The 22,620-nt window shown below is 38.4% G+C and overlaps 2 protein-coding genes across 2 annotated transcripts in view; one reads left to right on the top strand and one right to left on the bottom strand.

Annotated features, from left to right (window-relative positions):
- The window catches only part of CEP126 (centrosomal protein 126), a 34,416-nt gene extending 30,845 nt beyond the window's left edge, over positions 1–3,571 (bottom strand). The window contains exons 1-2 of the mRNA XM_056327733.1: positions 3,489–3,571; positions 3,276–3,401 (exon numbers count right to left, since the gene is read on the bottom strand). Of these exons, the coding sequence (XP_056183708.1) occupies positions 3,276–3,401; positions 3,489–3,571 (209 nt within the window). The remainder of the gene's footprint in view (positions 1–3,275; positions 3,402–3,488) is intronic.
- A 4,058-nt stretch (positions 3,572–7,629) lies between these two features.
- ANGPTL5 (angiopoietin like 5) lies at positions 7,630–20,122 on the top strand. Its single transcript, XM_056328901.1, has 8 exons — positions 7,630–7,836; positions 9,586–9,733; positions 10,704–10,807; positions 11,370–11,463; positions 12,375–12,475; positions 16,032–16,152; positions 17,205–17,390; positions 18,934–20,122. Exons 1-8 carry the CDS (start codon positions 7,738–7,740, stop codon positions 19,251–19,253), a joined length of 1,173 nt encoding a protein of 390 aa, XP_056184876.1. The 5' UTR covers positions 7,630–7,737; the 3' UTR covers positions 19,254–20,122.
- The last annotated feature ends 2,498 nt before the right edge of the window (positions 20,123–22,620 follow it).

Below are 22,620 nucleotides of genomic sequence, written 5' to 3'. Positions count from 1 at the left end.
TGACTCAACCACTTCCCTGGGCAGCCTGTTCCAATGAGTGACAACCCTTTCAATGGATTTTTTTTTCCTAATATCCAATATAAACCTCCCCTGACATAACTTGAGGCCATTTCCTCTTGTCCTATCACTAGTTATCTGGGAGAAGAGATGGACACCCACCTTTACAGCCTCCTTTCAGGTAGTTGTAGAGAGTGATAAAGTTCCCCCTGAGCCTTTTCTCCAGGGTAAACACTCCCAGTTCCCTCAGCTGCTCCTCATAATACTTGTGCTCCAGACCCTTCACCAGCTCTGTTGCCCTTCTCTGGAAATGCTCCAGCACCTCAACATCCCTCTTGTAGTGAGGAGCCCAAAACTGAACACATTATTCGACGTGTAGCCTCAACAGTACTGAGTGCAGAGAGACGATCACTTCCCTAATCCTGCTGGCCACACTATTTCTGATACAAGCCAGGATGCTGTTGGCCTTCTTGGCCACCTGGGCACACGGCTGGCTCATGTTCAGCCAGCTGTTGACCAAAAATGATTTGGGTGATGGGGAAGACTGTATTCTCAGCAAGTTTGCAGATGATACCAAACTGAGATGAGTGGTTGATGCCAGTCATTCTGGCATCCAGGAAGACCTCAACAGGCTGGAGAAATGGATTGACAGGAACTTAATGAAGATGAACAAGAGGAAGTGCAAAGTCCTACACCTGGGGAGGAACAACCGACCAACCCTGGGCAACAATATATGCAGGGGACCACCCAGCCTTGCAGAAAGGACCTTGGAGTCGAGGTGTACACCAAGCTAAACATGAGTCAGCAATGGGCCCTTGCGACAAAGAAGGCCAACGGTATCCTGGGCTGCACTGAGCAAAGCCTTGCCAGCAGGTCAAGGGAGGTCATCCTTCTCCTCTACTCAGCACTGGTAAGGCCACACCTGGAGTGCTGTGTCCAGTTTTGGGCTCCCCAATACAAGAGAGACATGAACAGACTGGAGACAGTCCAATGAAGGGCCACAAAAATGATGAAGAGACTGGAGCATGTCTCCTAAGAGGAATGTTCAGCCTAGGGAAGAGAAGGCTTGGGGAGGATCTTATCAACATCTATAAATACCTGAAGGGAGGATGTAAAAAGGACGTAGCCAGGCTCTTTTCAGCAGTGCCCAGTGCTAGGATCAGAGACAATGGGCACAAACTGAAACACAGGAGTTTCCCTCTGAACATCAAGAAACACTGTTTTTACTGTGAGGATGTCTGAGCACTGGCACAGTTGCCCAGAGAGGTTGTGAAGTCTCCATCTTTGGAGATACTCAAAAGCTGGTCCTGTGTAACCAGCTCTAGGTTTGACCAGATGACCTCAAGAGGTCATTTCCAACCTCACACCACTCTGTGTGAAGGTTAGAAGTAGAAAACTGACTGTCATACGTCATAGCGCACTCATGTCTACTCTCCGTATGTCGAAGGAAAAAGAAATATGAAAGAAACAATTTCAGCTTTGAAATTAAAGACCAGCAGTGCCAAGAATAACTTCTGATACACGCATGTAAGCCCTGTCAGGGAGAATTTAGGGTGCTGTCAGGTAAGAATGTGGAGCTTAAGGAAGTCATGCTACTCTTGAGGAACCATTATCATAGCTAACACCTTTACATGTGCTACAAGGCTAATGGATCTTGGCTCATACACAGAGCTGCATAACTGTCAGGAAAAAAAAAAATAAATTCAGTTTCAAGGAACTTTTTATTTCCAAATTCCTTTCTTCCATATATGCAATGACCCTTAATTTTGATTTATATTTCACAGCTTATTAATACTGTATGTACTTACTACCTTTCTAACATTAGACAACTAACTCCTTTTCAGTTATTAGGGGAAGACTTGTCACCACAGACTTCCATTTGAACTGCTTATTATACTTACAGTTATGCCATTCTCAATTATCACAAATGGAAACAATTTCATTTTATGAATACCATACCTAAATTTTTAATTGGCTCACCTGAGTAACTTGGATTTATACTGTGTTTCTTAAGGCTGCAATGAAATACATATGGAAATGTATTTATGTATCAATGAGTATTAGTTTAACTACACTAGTCTGTCAAATATACGCAGGCTGTCTGGTATTTGCTTTTATGTCAAGAGTATAGCATTTCAAGCCCAGTAATACAATAAACAGTGTTCATCTGAGATGTGTAGTGTTCCAGTGGTACTGTTCCAGAAAACTAAATAAGATATTTAACCTTTCAGCTGGGACTCAGTTTACTATCTGCAAAGGTTGTGGGTCGCACAATGTCTTTTAATCACTCCCAGGTGATTATACATCCTCTTCCATTTTTATTTGTATTTCAAGACATATGCTGACAGCACATACTGTCAAGCTAAAGTGGCAGAAGAAACAGTATCTACTGCCTGTCGTATGAGTTACCAACATATTGCAATAAGTAAACACTGTACAACAGAAATCATCTGATATGGGAACTATGGGGGATGAGTGTTAATGAGTTAACAACAGGCAGAGGTCTGAGGCTCAGGGGCTTGCAAAGAGGAACTCCTTGCCTCTCCAGTATAACCATCTATACATACAGGAACAGTATACACTGTTCCTCTACAGTATACACAGACTAGTCTCCTGTATGTGTATGATCTCAATGCTAGGGAAAAGCCCCCTATACCTATTAAACTACTTACAGCACTTCACTGAAACATCTCAGAGTATAATTTACTTAATCCATTTGTCACAGAATATTTAATGACTTTGCATTCTCATGTATGCAGAAAGACTGAATAATCAAAGCTCTGTTTAAAATTTCAGTACAGAATATCCTGTACTAGAAAGACTTTGCATTGTGTTTATTGGGGTGTGGGAGCACAAAGCCCCGCCACACTGGGGAGGCTGTTATGCCATGCAGGCTGAAAAATGTACACTTCAGAAGGCAACAACTGCCTGTGTGCTGGCTGGTACTATGCATCTGAATGCATGTTTCACACATCCATTGCAGATCAGAGCAACCAGATGAAAGCGCTACTTACCTTTACTTTATACAGTAAGAGGTGACTACTGTGAGTTTCCAAAAAGTAGTGAGTAAATCAGAATATTTTTCTTTTTATATTTTATTTGTGCTATAGCAAGAAACTGGATTAGTGAAACTTTCCAGCCTAGATTCCTCTAGAACAAAGCAGTGAAGCTATTTAGCAAAGTGAATATGCAAATAATTGAAAGATACTGAAGTGTCTCTAGGTTTTGACTTTTTTTTTTTTTTAAAGTCTCCCACCAGAGAAACCCTAGTTACTTACCTTATTCGTCTGTTTGTCTCTATCAAATATTTCTGTGCTTTACTCTGACATATTTTTTGATTTTCCTTCAATGCCCGATGTTCCTCTTTTAAATCCCACTCAAAGTGAAATGTTAAAGCTCCATCCCTAGTATTATGTTAAGGACAATGGAAACTGTAGCGAACAGCTCATTAAAAAATATAGTAAGTAGCCTTTTTGATTGACTTTATATACCTTTTCGGGGAAGGGCAAACTTTACCCATGAGATAGAAAATGCTGATATGCCTTTTGACTAAGTACACAACAGTTGGTCCCATAATTGTATATTATAGTAATAATTAAATTTATGTTCATCCAGAAAAAAACGTAACTGCATTTTACTGTTTACAGTGATTTTAAGAGAGGCTTTGCATCAGCAGGTGAAAACCTCGCCCTTGTTACGTTTATTTGAAGAGACATCGTTCTGTTGTTATTTAAATCTGTAACATATAGATACATGTATCACGGGGAAAATGTTTCCAATAGTAACAACCGGCCCCCTCCGGCAAAGGATTAGCTGTTTACACTGAAATTCGTCAATATCCCTGGATAGAAGCTATCCATGAGCAGGAGCGGTCCCGCCCCACCTCAGTAACGGTTTCAGCAGCACCCTACAGGCGGGGCTCAGAACTTGTGTCACTGTTCATTCCTTACATTCACGACAGTAAGGATCCCCAAGTTAGGGTGGAGAATACAATTCTCAGCGGCAGCACCTCTTCGAGGAAGGAAAACAAGAAAGCTCCGAAGTTGCCCGAAACCCCGAAAGTACAAGTTTTACTTGGCGCCGCTGCCGGGGCGATCCCTCGCGGCGCGGGATGGAGGCGGGTGCCCACCGCTGCCGCCCGCAGGGGCCCGGCGCAGCCCCGCGGCCCCACCGCCCCTGGGCGAGGCACAGGCCGGTGCCCGCGGGCCGTGTCCCTGCGGGGCGGCCACCCCCGAGGCCACCCGCCCTCACGGGCCGCTTCACCGCCCGCCCCAGCCCCCCACCGCCGGCCGAGCCCCCGGAAAGATACGCTGCAGCCTGCCGCCTCCCACCCGCGCGGGCCTGGCGGCCGCCGGGAACATCCTGCCTGCGCGCCGCCTCGCCACCCTTCTCGCTGGGCTCCATCCAGCGCCCCGGCCCCGCCGGCCCCACACCGGAGCGCGCCGCACTCAGTGCCGGGCTCCGCTCCGCTCCCCAGCGCGCCCCGGTCGCGCCGCCACCACCGTAGCAACGGGGACGCCGCTTCCTTCGCAACGGGGCGGGGAAGCGGCTGGGGGCGGCAGCTGAGGGGCCGGCGGCTGAGGGGGCGGTGGCGCAGGGGGCGGTGGGAGCGGCTGAGGGGGCGGTGGCGCAGGGGGCGGTGGGAGCGGCTGAGGGGGCGGTGGCGCAGGGGGCGGCGGGAGCGGCTGAGGGGGCGGTGGCGCAGGGGGCGGTGGGAGCGGCTGAGGGGGCGGTGGCGCAGGGGGCGGTGGGAGCGGCTGAGGGGGCGGTGGCGCAGGGGGCGGCGGGAGCGGCTGAGGGGGCGGTGGCGCAGGGGGCGGTGGCGCAGGGGGCGGCGGGGAGCGGCTGAGGGAGCGGTGGCTGAGGGAGCGGTGGCGGTTTGCCTGGCCCTGCCGTTACTAGACTTGAAGCCAGGCCGAGGGACAGGGTGAACGGGGGCTCCGCTGTGAGCGCAGCCGCCGGGGGCCCGGCCCGGCCCTGCCCGGGGTGGAAGCCAGGCGCGGGCACTCTCCGCGTCCGCCCGCCCCTTCCGGCACGCCGCCGTCGCGCTCCCCGCCCGGGCGCGGTGACTGGCGCTCGCCGAAGTTTCCATCCTCCCTGCACTTCTTGTAACTAACAAATGCTGTTTAAACACAAACAAACACCTTCCCCCCACCCCACCCCCAATTAAAAAACCCCACAAACCCAAACATAAAACCCCGGTATCCGAACAAACGCGTTTTTAATGAGTTTTTGCAGCGCGAACAAGCGCCTCGCTGAGCCTGTTTGCTGCCGGTGGGCTCGCAGAGCTCTCTGCGGATCTCTTGAATCTGTTGACAGTCAAGTCTTGGAGTTAAAAGCATAATCTTTTAACCGCAGGGTGAAGAAATCAGAATGAGAAAAAAAAAAGTTAAATTATATAAAATTTTATAGAAAATAAAGTATATTAAAAGTACATAAAGTTACATAAAGAAAATAAGTTCTTAACACTGCAATTTTTTTTTTCCCCCAGGCGAAGCAGGGTGTGTTGTGTTGGGATATCGCCATGCCTTGGATGAGCTGTCAGCAAAAGGCTAACTGCCCTGGTGATTTCCTGGCGAGACATTTCTCGGCTGTTGTATTTGAGCTTAAACCAATTCTTCTCTTTTTCAGTGTGCAGCTGTTCTATGTCTTTGACTAGAAGGGTAAAAATAGTACCAGTCATTTGTAAAATACTTTTCTCCACAGACACACCCCCCCCCCCCCCCACTCTGTAGAACAGCTTGTGAAGTAGGTGTTACTACTACCATTTTACAGTCAAGACTACTGATGCTCAGGTTGTCAAATGTGCTTAATTTTTATAATATCCCAGCTCCTCACGTCCTTCAGGCTGTAGAATGAGAAGATGACTAGCCGAGGACCATGTATTTCAGGACTGTATGATTTTTCTGGGACAACAAGCCTAATCTCAAGTGGTTAAGAAATGAAAGGTCCCACTCTGGCAACTGGTTTGAAAGAAGTTTCATAAATTTTACTGTGGACTAGAGACCGATATTCCAGTGAAGGATAAAGATCAGCTCTTAAATCTTTGTGGGATAGATTCTGAATTTATTACAAGTTTTATTTGAAGGCTGGAGCTGCAGAAAAACATTTTTCTTTCCTTCTTGTTCCAGTGGGGTATTCATCTGATAATGCCCTTTAGCTTTCCTCCAAGCTTCAGTTTAACTGTGTATGCAACTGCATGGGAGAAGAAGTTCAGTCAACGTTCTGACTGTTTCAGCCATTCCTTCCTGAAATTTGTCACCTTTCCTATTTCTGTGCATAGGATGACATATATAGGTAGCCATGAGTCTTTCCACCCTCTTTCTGAGACTGACCTGTTGATTACAACCTGCATCTTCTTGAGAGACCGTCAACCGATGCACTAGTCATCATTATCTAGTAATTCTTGTGTCAGAAAGCTATGTGCCATGTTCAGAACAAATTAAAAATTTGATTTTGAGAAATACTGAAAATTTTGAGAAATGTTAAATACTTCACAGGTGGTTGAATGTGCTCCTCTCAGGGAGAGGCCAGGTACAGGTGCTTAGTGCCCTTCAGCTATTAATTTTGAAAGAAAACATTGGATTTTAAAATTGGATTAAAATTGGGATTTAAAACTTTATTAACCCTCCTCTCCCAATTGCTTTCAAATCTCTGTAGCAAAAGCTATCTCCAGTGTATTCCAGCTTCAGACAGGGATGGAGATGAACCACAGTATCAAGAGAAATTTGGAACATTGTCTGGATGGATTGGTGTAAACTGATGTTGAACAGTGTAATCTGACAGTCCTCTAGACTGTTTATCTCCCAAGGGTATGTTAGAAGCTGAGATTTTATTTATTCAGCCAGATTGCAAACAGTTTAAATTCTTAATGTGCATGAGGAGTTGAAAATCTGTTGGATCTTCATGAACTTTCCAATTAATCTTTCCAAGTAATTTCCTTTTTGGTTAAAATACAGATCCAGTTTTTAAGATATAAAAATAGTGGAATTGAATGTATGAAAACTGTAAGTACCTCATAGCTCTAGTTAAGATTCTGTGGGCTACATTTAATTTTCTTCTTTTTCAGGACATTCTTTTGTACTTTGACATTCTTCAGAGATAAAAATAGTTGTATTTGAATGATGGTCTCACTCTCTATACCTGTGTTCCTACAGATGGGCTACCAGTGAGACCAAGAGCTGGCTATTGTCCTCCCAGTAAACAATTTTCTATGTAACACAAAGTGTTACTTTAAAGTAATATTTTTAATTTTTCTACTTTGAATTTGCTTTTAGGATATATTCTAAAAGTGCCTTCACAGTCTGTTCTAGTGCACTGCCATCACACCAATATAAACACTTCCATTTTAATTATAAAAGCCTTTGTAAAAAAAGTAAAACATTGATTAATACTAGTTTTTCTTTCAAGTATCCCAGACTACTCAATACCAAATATATACCAAAGCTTAAAAATAGCATATCAGAAAATCTGTCAGTTTTATCACAATGAAAATATATATTTGATTTGTCATGTAGGGGTGATAAGCAGTAATTGCTCTCAGGATACAGGCATTAGTATATAAAACCTACTGTGCAATTGAAATGTGGTTTATTAAATCCAGGCATTAAAGGAGCGATGTGTTGGCTGCTCTTTGTGCTGTAGACATTCCCAAATAGTTAGCTCAGGACTTCATAGTGCACAATCCTTTCCACGGAAATTTGAAACCCATCAAAACATTTGCATTTCTTCAAGTAAAAGATGAACTGCTTTAGGGTAACTTCACTGATTTGTCTTAGTATTATTGTGTTCAGTTCAGGAGAGACCGTCGTAACTAGTGTCAAGCCTTGTTCATCGAAGGTAAGACTTTCAATTACTTTGCTTAGATAAGCTAATGAATGTAACTGAATGATTTTTCAGAAAATTGAAAGATGTTTTTAAAATGTAGGTTGCTTTATTCAGGATAGATACAAAAGTACAGAAGATTCAGGTATTTTCAGACAGAGAAAAGAAACTATACTGAAATTGGAGGAATTCAGTTTATTAGAAATTTTTTTTCTGTTAATGAGATTCATCATAACTCAGTTGTTAGGCCAGATTTTTAATCTCATCTGTATGACTGTAAATGCAAAGTAACTATTGTTTTTGGCAGAGTCACAGTTTTTGCTTGAATTGCTGAGGTCAGATTTAATTGCCTGTTTCATGTTGGCTTTTGTTAAAAATAAATATTGATTAAAAATATTTGCTTGGCAGTATTTAATTGAACATCTGGTGAATAGCTGTGATAAAGCCCTGGAACAAACCAGTTTCAACTGATCTATTTATAAGTTTCAAGTGATCTATTTATAATTCTTACAGAATTTTTCTTCCTTTATTTTGTGCTTATTTTAAGATTAAAAAAACATATTCTTTTAGTTCTCTAGCATTTATCTCCACACACAAAATACTGTTACATTAATAATTTGAAATCTTTTTTTTAAAAAAAATCTCCTTGTTAATAGAATCACAGAATGGCTTGGGTTGGAACAGTTTCATTTAATTTTTACTTTCACTTTTAGAAAGCAAAAATCAGGTAAAAAACTGTTCAGTGCTTTGCCAGTGTAGTGCTGATACCAGACAGAGAAATTTGCAACAGGAGAAAAGAAATATTATGTTGAAGGAATGTTCAAGTCTAAATAAGTTTTGTTTTTTATTAAAATATTTACTTTCCTAAGGATCCTATTTACATTTGAAAATACAACATATGAACATACTACAATGCTTTGCTGAGACTATGGAATTGACGAACAGACTCAAATGTGTTTCTTAGTCTTTTGACAATGACACATATTTCAGGAATTACTTTTAGCATTTCTTTAAGTGATGAGTCAGAGGCATTCTCTTATTTTATGCCACATGGCACCATGGAAGAAAAAATCTTAAATATAAAAAAAAATATTTTAAAAGAACATTGATAGGTGTAATTACTTTTACTAATGCTTATATTGTTACTATTTCAGATAACTGTGTGCCTATGAATAGTGTCCCTTTATTCTTTCCTCTATCAGAGCATTTAAAATATTTTTTTAATGTTAAGTTTATCTGCAAAGCTGCTTGGGACTGCATGTGTGCATAGATTAATAACTTGTGCAAGTATTTCCATGACCAGAATCTAAGTAATTAATTTAGGGGCTTTCAAGAGTGAAAGTGTTTTGCTAATATGTGGTATTTCACTTTTCAGTGAAAATAACTTTGTTAGCATTTAAGATGTCTGTTGTGTGTGGTGATTCCTAAAATGTGACCTTAAATGCAAGATTTGCAAGTTCTTGCCTCCAGTTCACAGTGCTCACAAGTAGAATACTTTTAACCAGAAATGCTGGTGGTATTTTTTAAAGTTGTAGAGGTTGATCTTTACCTCTGACATTCTTTTTCTCTTGTGAGGTATTGCTAAGCAGAAGACACCTAACAGGCCTTGATTTCAGCTCTGTCAATTATTGCTTGATAAAGCTTTAAAAAACACAGGTTTTGAAGGAAGATCCATGGAGTAATCTAATTCATTTTGGCAGACCGATCTATTTTATATATGCTTTATGATCAATTTATTTCCCCCTCCATTGTTTGGTACAACAGGGCACAAGGAATGTTGGAGCTGTGGAGGAACCACTCAAGGCAGAAGAGAAAAATAAATCTGCAGATATTTCAAAACAAAAAGAACAATGCCTTGTACCATGTGATGTTCAAGCTAAAATTTTACGAGGGGAAAAACAATACATGTGCAGTATGTATTCATAAAGAATACTTTAAGCAACAACCTATGCAATGCCATGCTATGCAATCCTCTGCTCTGCTCTGCTCTGCTCTGCTGATTTATTTTTTACTCTTTTTGAGCACGTGACAGCCTTTGACCCTGCTGCCCAGGCTGAGTGAAAATTGGTGTGCCATGTTTTTGGGATGCAGCTGGTGTGACCAAGTTAAAGGATAATCATGCTAGTCTCTATAATCACTGGTGAAGACAGTCAAATCCAGGCAGCAGTTCAGCCCACCTGGATCTGTGTTACCCTCTGGATGCTGGTAGCTCTCTATTAGAGGGGAAGAGTAGGGTGTTTGTCCCTGATTTAAACATCATTGTTAGGTGGAGGGGAGGTCAGTGGGAGTTAGTTAGGTAGTTAGCCAAAGTGGGAGGAAATCTGTACTTCAGCTTGCCTTTTATAGATACTTAACGCAGGACATTATTCACTGCCTTGACAAACTACACAGCAAATGATGTAATCAGCCTCTGGAAGAAATTGCCAAAATTCTTTCCCATATGATTTTTAACATGTATTATTAATTACCTGACATGCAAATTTTTTTATTATTATTGTTTTTTATTTTTAGCATCAGGGCAGAAAACAGGAGTAGCAGAGTGAATGAGTATATGTAGGATGACAAGAAACCTTATATATTTGTCTTTTATCATTTGCACTTGTATTTCTGTGATATTCGTTAACTGGTCATCCAAGTTTCCCAAGGATAAGACGAAATTCTTCTTCAAATCTTAAGAGCCATCACTTCTTAAGATGTCTTCACTGCAACCAGCAAGGCTGAGGTTTTTATCTGTGATCTCTGTACTGCTTTGGTTTCACTTTTAGGTACACTGAGGTTAAACACCTTCAATATTCACTTAGATATCATAAATGTGTTGTCATTCAATCAAGAATATTTCTAGATTCATAACAACAAAGTGGATGAATGTATTTCTTTTAAAGGAAATTTGCAGAACTCTCTTGTTGAATATGCAAGAAGTACAAAAAAACTGGTAAGAAACATGATGGATGATCAACAGTCGTCTTTGGATTACCTTTCTAATCAGGTACTTTTTATCATAAAGATTTTTATTTTTTATTTGTCACTACAGGTGTTGTCTAACTGAGGAAAATTAAGCATTTATATTGTCATTAAAGCAGTAGAATTAGAGTCTCTGTCACCATTCCCTGTACCTTGGGTAGCCTGTGAGTTCCATTCTTACAAGGAGTGATACGCACCACCTGGTTCACAACGTAGTGGCATACCTGGAGGACTGTTCCTCCACATTGGTTGCTATCTCCAGTCCTGTTGTATTTGTGCAGGTGACGTATCATATTACTGTTAACTCTGATAACAAACACTGTGGATTGCTCAGTACAGATAAAAAGCCTTAATCAAACTGAAGGACTTTTTTTTTTTTTTTTTGTTTTAATTAACTGGAATTGCCTAAAAATCATTTTGGATGAAAAAGTAAAAAATCAGACCAATTCACCTAATGAAGGTATGAATCACTAACATACTACAAAAATGATTTTCAGATTATATTTACCAGAAGTCAAAAAGAACGTCTTCAGAATGCAGAATTCCTTACTGCGACCTAATTAAAAATCTTTTATTTGAATTTGCAGGTAAATGAACTTATGAACAGACTTCTTCTTTTGAACGCAGAGGTTTTGAGAAAGCATTTGGATCCACTTCCTTACAAAATGGTTCAATCTCATGGTAAGTATTTTTCGCATTTAGTCTTGACCTCTTCCCTTTTTATCTTTGTATCTTGACAAAGAACTAATTAAAGCAAAGGTAAGCAGTTATAACATTTACGGCATATATTCTGTGTTAGTAACATAAACTCTGGAAAAATTGTAAAATGTTTAAGAACATCATCATAAAGAATTCTTTCAATAATTCATAACCGATAATTCTGGGCATCTTGTTTAGCATCTTATTGATTTTTATGCAAAGTGTCAAGTATGATCATTAGTTCATAAGTGATCTGATATTGCTAAATGGCACTTTCTTTTGCAATAAAGTGTGATCTGCATTTGCAATATTTTTCTTTGAATGGGATGGAAGTCACTTGTCCACTGGACAATTAATCTTTGTAGTGTCCATCCCAACTAAAGGAAACATTACCTCTGAGCAGTCTTAGTGGCTGTACAGACTGCTTGTCTGAGTATGTTTTACACAGACCTGGCTTAACACTTGGAAGCAAAGGGTTTTTTAGGTATACATTATGACATAAAGGATTTTACAAGTATAAATACAAATATCTGCAGGAAAAATACATCCTTCCCCAGATAATTTGTCGTCTTCTCAGTACAAGTGTTACCCAAATAAAATCTGTAAAATGACCCAGATATATAATTTAATTTCTGCATTGTACACATTAAGATTAGAAAGAAATATCTCTATAGAATATATTTTATACTTTCTGAGCTTAATGAAGTTCAGAGAATTTTCATTTATAAGGTAAATTAATGATAAAACATGATTTTAAAGTTTGCATGATAAGAAACTGCTATTCGAAATCATTCATACATTACCAAGAAGAGTAATATTTCTGTGCTTAAGCTGTATTTGATTTTTTTAAACATATTTTGCTAATGAACTTCATCAAATACTTTCTTCTCTAGGGTTGGATTGCACTGATATTAAAGATACTGTTGGCTCAGTTTCAAAAACTCCAACTGGTCTGTACGTTATCCATCCAGAAGGATCAAATTATCCTTTTGAGGTAATAAATTTATCTCTCAAAACAGTCACAATTTGCTTGAGAATATGCACTTATAATATATTTAATGGATCCAAAGTGTTGTCTGTCCTTGACGATTTCTCAACAGATGAATAAGAAATGTATTGAATGATCCAAATGCATCTGCCATTACTATAATTTTGATAAGTTTCTCATTTTCTACAAAGAAATTTAATGTATGTCCCATCTGATCCCATCACCAGTTTTCATATACAGTGAAAAATGTACCAAAAAGGAAAATCCAAGGTATTTTCCAGCATCCCTTTTGGACATTGAGATGTACAGTTCTTTTCCTTTTTAGAGATGGAAAACTGAGAAGCCGAGTGATTGATCCATTTTGGCTCCTAAAATGGGACCTTTGGCTTTTTGAATCATTCTGCTGGATGACTGTATAGCATTGCCTTCTCTTGAGAGGTGACACTACTGATGCCTGTAGCTTGGACCATGATATTGTATAAGCATCTAAATATAGGTGCAGATGCACATTAGAGGAGTAGGTACTTTACTCTTGTCTGAGCATCGTTGTAACTCAGTCTGGAGGCATTTTCTGTAACTGCTCAGTTATAGTGCCTATCTAGGAGAAGAGAGTTTGGGGTTGATTTCCTCAGGCTCAGGACATTCAGATTCATGCAAACACAAGGAATACTTTGTTTTGTCTGTTTATTTCCATTTCAGGTGCTTCCACTTAGGGAAGTCCTTATGCATAGTGGAATGACACTTTCAAACCTTTAATTGTGCAGTACATTAGTTTTTGGTGAATAACTATGTAGTTTAAGTCGGCTAATAAATAGCAAAATTTAATATCTAACTTTATAGCCTTCCTTTATATATAACAAAGGAAGGATGAATCCCTTTATCTCTAGCCAACTGAAACCTTACAAAAAAAGGTGGTTTTTTTGTTCAAACTGGTTATGAAAAGGCTTCAGAAGTACGCTAGGATCTCAAAAGGAAAAATGAACTTGGTTGTGCAGACCCCAATGGAAAAACCTATCATTCTGTCAGTACAATGCAATAAGCTCAGGGAAAAGACCTGTAGCTCACTGGCAAGTTCATTCAAGGTAAAAGAAAGGCAAAGACAGGTAGAAGTGTTCACAGAACAACCACGTTTATAGTATGAAGAAAATGCTGTCTGCCTCACCCCAGGATCAACCATAACAGAAAATGCATCTGTTTCAGAGTATCTTCTGGATTGAGGGGGATTCCATTGAGGAAATATTCATACCTCACCCAAATTACTTTTCCTGAGAGATGGTATGATTAATCTAGGTGAGAAAAGTGATTTCTCAGTTCACTTATAGCTTTTGGCAAATAAATCTGAAATGATAAACTGTCTTTCACTTCAAAAGTATTTTTGACACTTTTCCACATTTAAAGTTACTGCCAGAATCTGAGAATCAGTTATATGAGTGGAAAGGTTCCTTAAGGAGAACAAGAAACAGAAAGAAAAATCATAATAATTTGGTTAAAAGCACAAGGTAATAATAAATAATAAGAATAAATGCCTGCACTCATTAAATGAGTGTCTCATTTCTCGTCTGGTAGATGTTACCCAGAACTGAAAAGATAGTGCCAAAAAGGTCTCAGAGAAAAATATCTAAAATATGTGTGTTCCATAAAAAATACTTTTTTAAGGAAAACTGTTTAATGCAAATTATTCCATGTGTTGAAGCATTAAAAGGGTAAAAGTGAAATGATGAATGGACAAAAATATCAAGACATTAAAACATAAACAAGAAATTGTAATGCATTTTAAGGGGCTAATAGCCAAGAGTTCTGGAAGTTCTGCAGACTAGCAAAATAAGAAAAATACTAAGGGGCAGAAAAACATAGTAAGAAAGTAAAAACCAGAAAAAAAAGCCAGCATGAAACACTTTTATTTCAACGAGGACCTTTAGAGCAATAAGCTGCCCTTTAAATGTAACTGAAAGTAAACCAAAATATCTTCAGAATAATTTGCATAAAGATACCAAGTAAATGAAAAAAAATAACTTAGACAACTTGGTTCTGTTCTCATGTTTTCATGTTTTACACTTCATGTTTTCAAAAGCGAGTATAGATTTTGATGCTTAACTCAGGCTAATTGAAACCTGAATTACAGGAGCTCTAAGAACATAAAGTTTCAGTGGTAGTGGCAGATTCTCACAGTCTTAGAAAATTAGTCCCAAATGGGCTTTTGTCTGATCATTCAAACATGAGGCAATTAAAACCAATTTCACTTCTGGAGAATTGAATCATGATTACTTTCTGACACATTTTTCAATAAGTAAATTTAGATCAATTATATTTCTAAGGTGGGTCAGACAAAACAAAGAGTTTTTTGGAATATACCTCTTATACACACTAAAGATAGACAGGGAAGAAATATTCAGCAGAAGCATCCTCCTGCTCATTTAATTTAAATTGTACCTGAAACACTCATGTCCCTCACACCCTGCATGATATGAGACACAGAACAAGCTGTAAAGTGGATTAACTATAAGGCTTTAGGAAAGAAAATGGCATTTTTTCCAGCATATAAGGAATTAAGAAACTACACAGTAATGACTCTTTTTTGTGTATCTGTCTCATATTTTTACTTAACTGGTGTATGTTTTGGTGCCATATCTAATTGGTTGATGACTTCTCATGTAGAACCAAATCTGCCTCTTCTGAGAATTATCAATACTCCCACTGATTTTATTGGACCCACACAGATTTCTCTGTATAAGGGGGATTACAGGGGAGAAATGGGCAGTAAGATTCCTATTTCAGGGAACACAATTGCATGTCTACAGTTAAATGGGCTGAGGAGAAAATGTGCCACATAATGGGATATTCCATAGTGGAGCAGAGCGCAGCTGCACCGCTGCCATTTGACATGCTGTGGGGCACAAATTTTAGTGAAGACTCATAAATTTGAGAGTTGATCTCTAGCATTCAATGGGACTGCTCATTTGCTGGCTGTTAATTGTTCACATTGGGACTTCCCTGGATTGGGGCCCCTTCTTATATAGAGTTTTCTGCTGCAGCTGCGTAAATTATTATATACTGTGTTATTGCTATCACTTTTTCCATTTCCTCACCTTTATTAAGGGCTCTACATTTCCCAGGCATCATACACACAGTATTTCTGGGGAAGAAGGTATAATGGTGAGGAAGAACACATAAGAAGTTGTGTCTGTTTTGCTTTACTGAAATAAAGGTATATTCAGTGTTAGTGCCTGTATCTGTAATATTTTGCGTGAATAAATTGCATGTTGCTTCCACTTGATGCTATTATTAATTTGCAGTAACATTTATCAAAGCTTATTTATTGTATCTGATACAAGCAGACTTTTGCACACAGTTCTTACTGGTTGAGGAAATGCCCAAATCAAGCAGTCCAACAAGAACATACAAGAAAATACTGCAGCTTCATTTTTTATTTTCTTTGAGCTTTTTGTTAAGATATTTGAAAGGTATGTTGCTTAGCAAAACACTGAATAGTCCACTTTTCTTTAATGAAAATGTTTTCTTAATAACGTCTGCTTCAGGGATGCTTAATTTATGTCTATTCTAGGTTTTGTGTGACATGGATTTTCAAGGAGGTGGATGGACTGTGGTTCAGAAAAGAACTGATGGAATCATTCCATTTCAGAGAACATGGTCTGAATATCTGGATGGATTTGGTGACCTTTCTGGTATTAATTTTAAATACAGTAAAGTGCTTCAGACCCAACATTTCTGTTGCCCTTACGTGACCTATATTCCACTAAATAGTGTGGGATTTTTAATAGTATAGAGATTAAAGTTCTTTTCCATTAAAAGTCTTATTTATACTTAAGAGGTTTTTTTATCAAATCTATTGTGTGATTTTCTCAATGACTATCACCCTACTAAAGGCTTTAGCCATTGCCCACCCTCAGTCTCGTAAAAGGTGTTTAAAATGTTATATGTACTTCCTGAAATAATGTATAAATTGCCCTCTTTTTTTCAGATTGAGAAAAGAAGTGCCTTAGTTGGTTTTAATCACATTTACAAAGTATTTCCTTAATACTTTTTGAGAAAAATCAGTAATATTTCACCATAGAGCATATGAAGTTAGAAAAAGAATGGAAATATTTCATTAGCTAATACAAACACAACTTTTTTATACTTTTATACTACTTTTTTACTGCCATCTTTCATTCAGCAAGTCTCAAAGCAGTTGTTTTTTCTTTACCTGGGATTGCAGTGGAAGCACACAACTTTTCAACTATACAAAAAAGTGCAGTTCACATGGGGCAACCCTTCATGGAAAAATAGTGTGATTTGTAGAGGCAGCAAATCTGGAGAATAGGGTTTGAGTTTTGTTGCGTTTCATAGAATGCCAACATTTATAATTTCTCAGTATTACCCTTAGGAAAGCTGCTGAATTCTCTTTAATCAAGTGGATCTTTAGTACATTCAGTTTTTGTGATCTTCTAAGGTATAAGAAGGTGAACACTTGGAAGTTATCATGTGGACAATTGTCTAAAAGTGTCACAGAGAAAAAAGATGATGCACACATAGGAATTTTTTCCATGGAATTCCCAATGAATTATGAAGATTACTATGTACCTTCATTAGTCTTTCAAAGGAATATAATCCTGTCATACAACTTTTATTACAGTTGGTTCGGGAAGGAAAGTAGAAAAACTAGAAGAATCCATTTTTTCATGTACACTTTCCATTTCTAGAAGTTTATTAATTCTTTATTATATTTCTGTTTTAGGAGAATTTTGGCTTGGACTGAGGAAGATTTTTCACATAGTAAATCAAAAAGCCACTGGTTTCAGTCTTTATGTGGATTTGGAATCAGAAAATGACAAGCATGCCCATGCATCGTATGATAGATTTTGGATAGAGGATGAAGCATGTTCTTTTAAGATCCACTTGGGGCGTTATTCAGGAAATGCTGGTAAAAACCTCCTCTATAGTATTTAAAGATAGTGGCTCCCTTTCTTAATATGAAGAAATGCATTCAAAAGATTAATGCTTAATTAACTTTAAAAATGTTTATTTCTAATCTCTTTTTCACTATTTGGTGAATAATGAACAGTTATGCAGATAAATGGTTAATGATCTAGCGATTGATTATGCCAACATCAATCTTTACATAGTAAGAAATCATTTTATTCTGTTGGTTCAAGGTCCTTAATGCAATAATTGAATAAACAATCCTTTAATAAAGAAATAAAGAAATAAAGAAAATACCAGAGGCCTACAAGAAAGCTGGAGGGAGACTTTTTACAAAGGCATGTAGTGATAGGACAAGGGAGATAGGTTTTAAGAGGAAAGAGGGTGGGTTTAGATTAGATATTAGGAAGAAATTCTTTACTGTGAGGGCGGTGAGGCACTGGCACAGGTTGCCCAGAGCAGCTGTGGCTGCCCCATCCCTGGCAGTGCTCGAGGCCAGGCTGGATGGGGCTGTGAGCAACCTGGTCTAGTGGGAGGTGTCCCTGCCCATGGCAGGGGAATTGGGACTAGGTGATCTTTAAGGTCCCTTCCAACCCAAACCATTCTATGATTCTATGAAAATTAATAAAGAAAATAAAGGAACTTTAATGGATTTAAGTCCACCCTATAATACAGAAGGAATTTTGTGTGTGTTTGTGTATATCTATCTAATGGTTCAGTTACTTAGATGTCCATTATCTCTTCCCAAATTCGCTGATGTTAGTGGAAATCTTCCTGATGTTGCTTTGGTTAGTTCAGAATTGCTTAGACAGTGGCATACAAAGCATAGAGAAAGAAATCAACTGGAACAAATTAGGCCTACAGTATGTAACATTTACAGGCTGACATATAGACACAAATTAATTTACAATTCCAGATCTCCCTGAATATCATAGCTATACCAAATGTGCCAAGATTTTTGTTAAGTATTGCACCATGTCTTACTGCTTTTTTCTATTGTCTTTTTGCATGTTTACTAATATTCAAGAATGTTCCTTATTACTGACTTAATCTCTAAATGTGTGGTGCTTTACCTGGATTTGTCAGAAACATTGTCTCTTCATTAAGAGAACAGAACCAGTAATCACTGACCCTTGTGTTTTAACAGTTGCATTTTACCTCATGACTCACTCTGGGGCTTTAGGCGCATCGCTGGAAAATCTGAAGTTAACAATGGTTCTAATTTCTTTCATGTTTTCTTCCACTGTCTTTAAGGACAGAAGCCTTTACCTTTATAGCTGCTGTGCATCACTAGAAGTGACAACAATATAAAGAGGTTTCATTGAATTTCAAGTTCTTCCATACTTCTCAGTATTTAAACTTTCTCTTTCCTAAGTCTTTAACATATTGCCAGCTCATTATTTGGTGCTCTTGAAGCACTTTTGAAGAAATCTATCTTTCTAATAATTTCAGAGGAAAAGTTTGCAAGATATGCAACAGGTAAGAAGTGTTATGTTTCTCTGTAGCTCACTCTTTTACCCTTCTGTTTTATCTGTTGTACTTAGGGGATGCATTTAGAGGATATAGAAAAGAAGATAACCAGAATTTGATGCCTTTCAGCACATTTGATGTTGATAATGATGGATGCAGGCCAATGTGTGCTATTAAAGAACAGCCTGTGAAGAGCTGCAGTAACTTCAGTGATAACACTGGATGGTGGTTCAACCAGTGTGGCCTTGCAAATCTTAACGGTGTTCATCGCTACACAGGTAGATTTCTTGCAACTGGGATTCACTGGGATACATGGACAATGAACAATAAACCAGTCAAAATTAAATCAGTTTCAATGAAAATTCGGAGAACCTATAACCCATATTTCCATTAATCTATGAAAACAGAAATATAAGTCTTCTTGTAATTATGTCAGATAATGTATCACTGCATCATAAATACCTTTCATTTTCACTTGAACAGTTCAGTCTTAAAACTTTATTAGATATTTCCATAATACAGTTACTAATTTTTATTATGAAATGTCAGCATTTGTAGTTTCTGCTTGAGTAAGAACATCCTAAGAAGAACAGGGTTTTCAGAAAAAAATTTAAGCTTAGTGCTTGTCAGCTTTGATTCAACTGCCTCTTATGCAATCTCAGAGCCAGTGGAAAATTTTAAAAAGCAGTGTAATGCTGGCCTTTGAATGTGGTTTTTCTGTGCTCTCTGCATACCTGAATAGCCAAGAAATTTCAGCAAATTTTCTTTTAGAAAGCCATATACCTGTCATAATGATGCCATAATTTTGGAAAAAACCTTTTCTTCACCTTAGGTTAATATTCCACAGTCAACTCTTCTTTCTGTATTCCTTATCAGGCAAGAGAACACTGACTTACTTCAACACCTATGCAATGTTTTATATACTCTCAGGGCCCAATTTTTATACAAGTAAGGTAGTTACTGATATATAAGGACTATGGTCTGTTTTTTCTTTAATTTTCACAGTCAATGTGTTTAATAATCAGATTGTTATTCTAACATTGTCTATTTCACAATTTACTGTAAATAAACACTCTTTTTCAAAGAAAATGTATAACATTTCATATAACCTTTAGAGTTTTAATTTTTGGATATGGGCCTGATCTTATGTTTTTCATTCTTATTGGCATTCACTTTGTGAATGATCATATGGTAATGAACAAAACCAATCTGAGTTATAGAAGTACATTTTAAATTAGTGTGAATTGTTTGAATTTCTGTCAGTAAAATAGACTAATATCAATAAAAATGTGAATATTGTCAGTACAGCAGTGTTTCTGGAACCTGGCATCTATTCTGTAGCAACTAGGGATGGTATTTCTCATCTCTGCTTCAGTTTCAGTAGATCAGATCTGCAGTAACATGTGGAATGAAATCAGCTAAAAACTCTATAGGTTTCCTCTCTGCTGTCTTGCACTTTGACCAAGCACTAACACAGTGAGCGGAAAACATCATCAGTTCAGAACAACCATGTTTTAGAACTTCTTTCCAATGATATATGTAGCTATAGGAGGAAACGAAGCTTGTGATAGGGTATGTTACAAGGTTAAGGGAGAGAAAAAAAAATCCTCTTTTCTTCTGTGCTTGACTAGTCCTTAACAATTGGAAGTAAAAAATTACTAAAAACAGAAGGTTTCCCTCTGCTATAGAGAAACTGAGGACTGTCCTTATAGTGGGGGCCTATGGTAGAAGCACAGTAGGAAGTAGCTTGAGGAAAAGTATTACAGGTCCTGTTAGAGGGATTGTGAGAGAGGGGATAGCTCACACTCCTGGGAGGACTGAATTCTCTGAGTGCAGGGGGATTTTGTTGTTGGACTCCATAGTCTTTTGAACCAGAGGTGGAGAGATAGTGTGTACAGACTCTTTAGTCCTCCCTCTCACTCCGGGCTTATTAGGAATGCATCCCTTCTAACAGCAGCATGAACCCAGCAGATCTATAAAGGTAGATGGTAAAATGAAAGGGCTTCTGCACCAAGATTAACAAGCAGTAGAGCAGTTTCTGACTGTTTAAAGAGTATTAATTCTGGCTGCAAGCCTGGATGTCGTTTAATGTATTAGGGCTATTATATCAGAAGGAATCCTCAGGCTGCAGTACAACAATCTTACTGGAGAATGCCAGTGGCTTACTTTAACAAAAACTTAATGGCTTTGATGAAAGCCTCAGACTTCAATGGTGGGACCTCTGCTCTGACAACCAGGTTCAAGCCTGTGAGCAGAAACGAAGAGTCTAAGCAGGGAATCTGAATGCTGAGTGTACAGTTAGATTCTACTGATGCCCTGAGGCTCCTTCTGGTTTTATTAGAATCCCTGCTTAAAAATGAAGGTGGAAAATGAAGACTGTAGATCTGTGCTGGCAGATATTACCACATTTAATTACCAGGTTTAATCTCTCCTTTGTCATCATCGGTTAGATTAGCTGGCAGTAACAAATTGCAGAGGAGATGAGCCTGAAAAGATCACTAAAGCTTGAAGGACCATTCTTGCAAATAGACACTGAATCTTAAAGTCAAGTCAAATTGAAAACCTCTACAAAAATTGAATTGAATTCTCAGTATCAGTAGGGGGGGGGGGGGAATGGGGAGATGGGCATTTGAATATTTAATGTTTCTTGGAAGATATAAACATTTCCAAGACTATTTGAAGAATCTGCTTTGAACTCAATACAGATCCTTTAATACCATGAAGTACTGCTCTGCTAGCAAGGTCACAGGTAGACACTGTGTCCTCTGTGGCTTACAGTACCTTCCCTTTGTAGATAAAATGAATCCATTTTGCCCCAAGCTTAACTTGTGTGCTTGTCTTTGTTGTGCTGTGAAAGTTGGACTGCAGTGTAAACTGCAAACCGGAATAAGCCCAAATTGCAAATACTAGTCAGGTTTTAACACCTTTAAATCATTCAAGTATGAGTTTTCAATATAGTGTTCTTAAGCAAAAGATGGACAATTCTTTATTCCTATTTCAGATTAGAAATCGTATATGAAAATGGAGATTGTTATGCATTTCTCCTCTTGTATTTGCCATATTATCTACTAGTCATGATCACACTTAGGGCTTCTATGGCACCAAACCATAAATCAAATAATTGATAATAATTAATATAATTTAATGATTCTATTTCCTTTGATGGAGTCTAGCAGCTGAGAAGATCTGAATAAGGTTTCTATAAAAAGTTCTTGAGCGTGGGAATCTCATAGTTTTATCATCATTTGAATGTTCTGAAATGTGAGTATTGGTATAGTCTGCTTTTGTTTTAAAATTTAGCATATGCTCAGGTGCTGGAGATTAGTTGGCAGCTTGTCTGGTGCAAATCAGAAATACAGCAATGATAATAGAACATTTTCCATGTGATAGATGGCTACTATCTTCAAAGGTTCATTCCATTTCATCTCTAAGAATAAAACAGCTGTGAAAACAAAAATTCTTTAGTTAAACACAGAGAATTTACAAGGACATTAAACTGATTCCAGGGGCCTATGTTCCATATTTACAGCTGATGGTTCCCAACCACCATACATAATATTTTTGTGGCTGTATATTTAGGACTGATAAATGGCCAGTTATTGCCCAAACAGTCTTGTTTCAACTAAATAAAAAGGACCATGTAGGGTGTAGCATATTAAGAGAAACTGATTTAGTGTTCCAAATAAAAAAAACTGGCTTGGTTTAACTGCCCTTAATATCTATTCCAGGAATGATACTCCAGACTATAAGAAGTTGTCTTT

The sequence above is a fragment of the Falco biarmicus genome, chromosome 2 (assembly GCF_023638135.1).
Source record: "Falco biarmicus isolate bFalBia1 chromosome 2, bFalBia1.pri, whole genome shotgun sequence".
NCBI lineage: Eukaryota > Metazoa > Chordata > Aves > Falconiformes > Falconidae > Falco > Falco biarmicus.
This window is presented reverse-complemented; position numbering and strand designations above follow the sequence as displayed.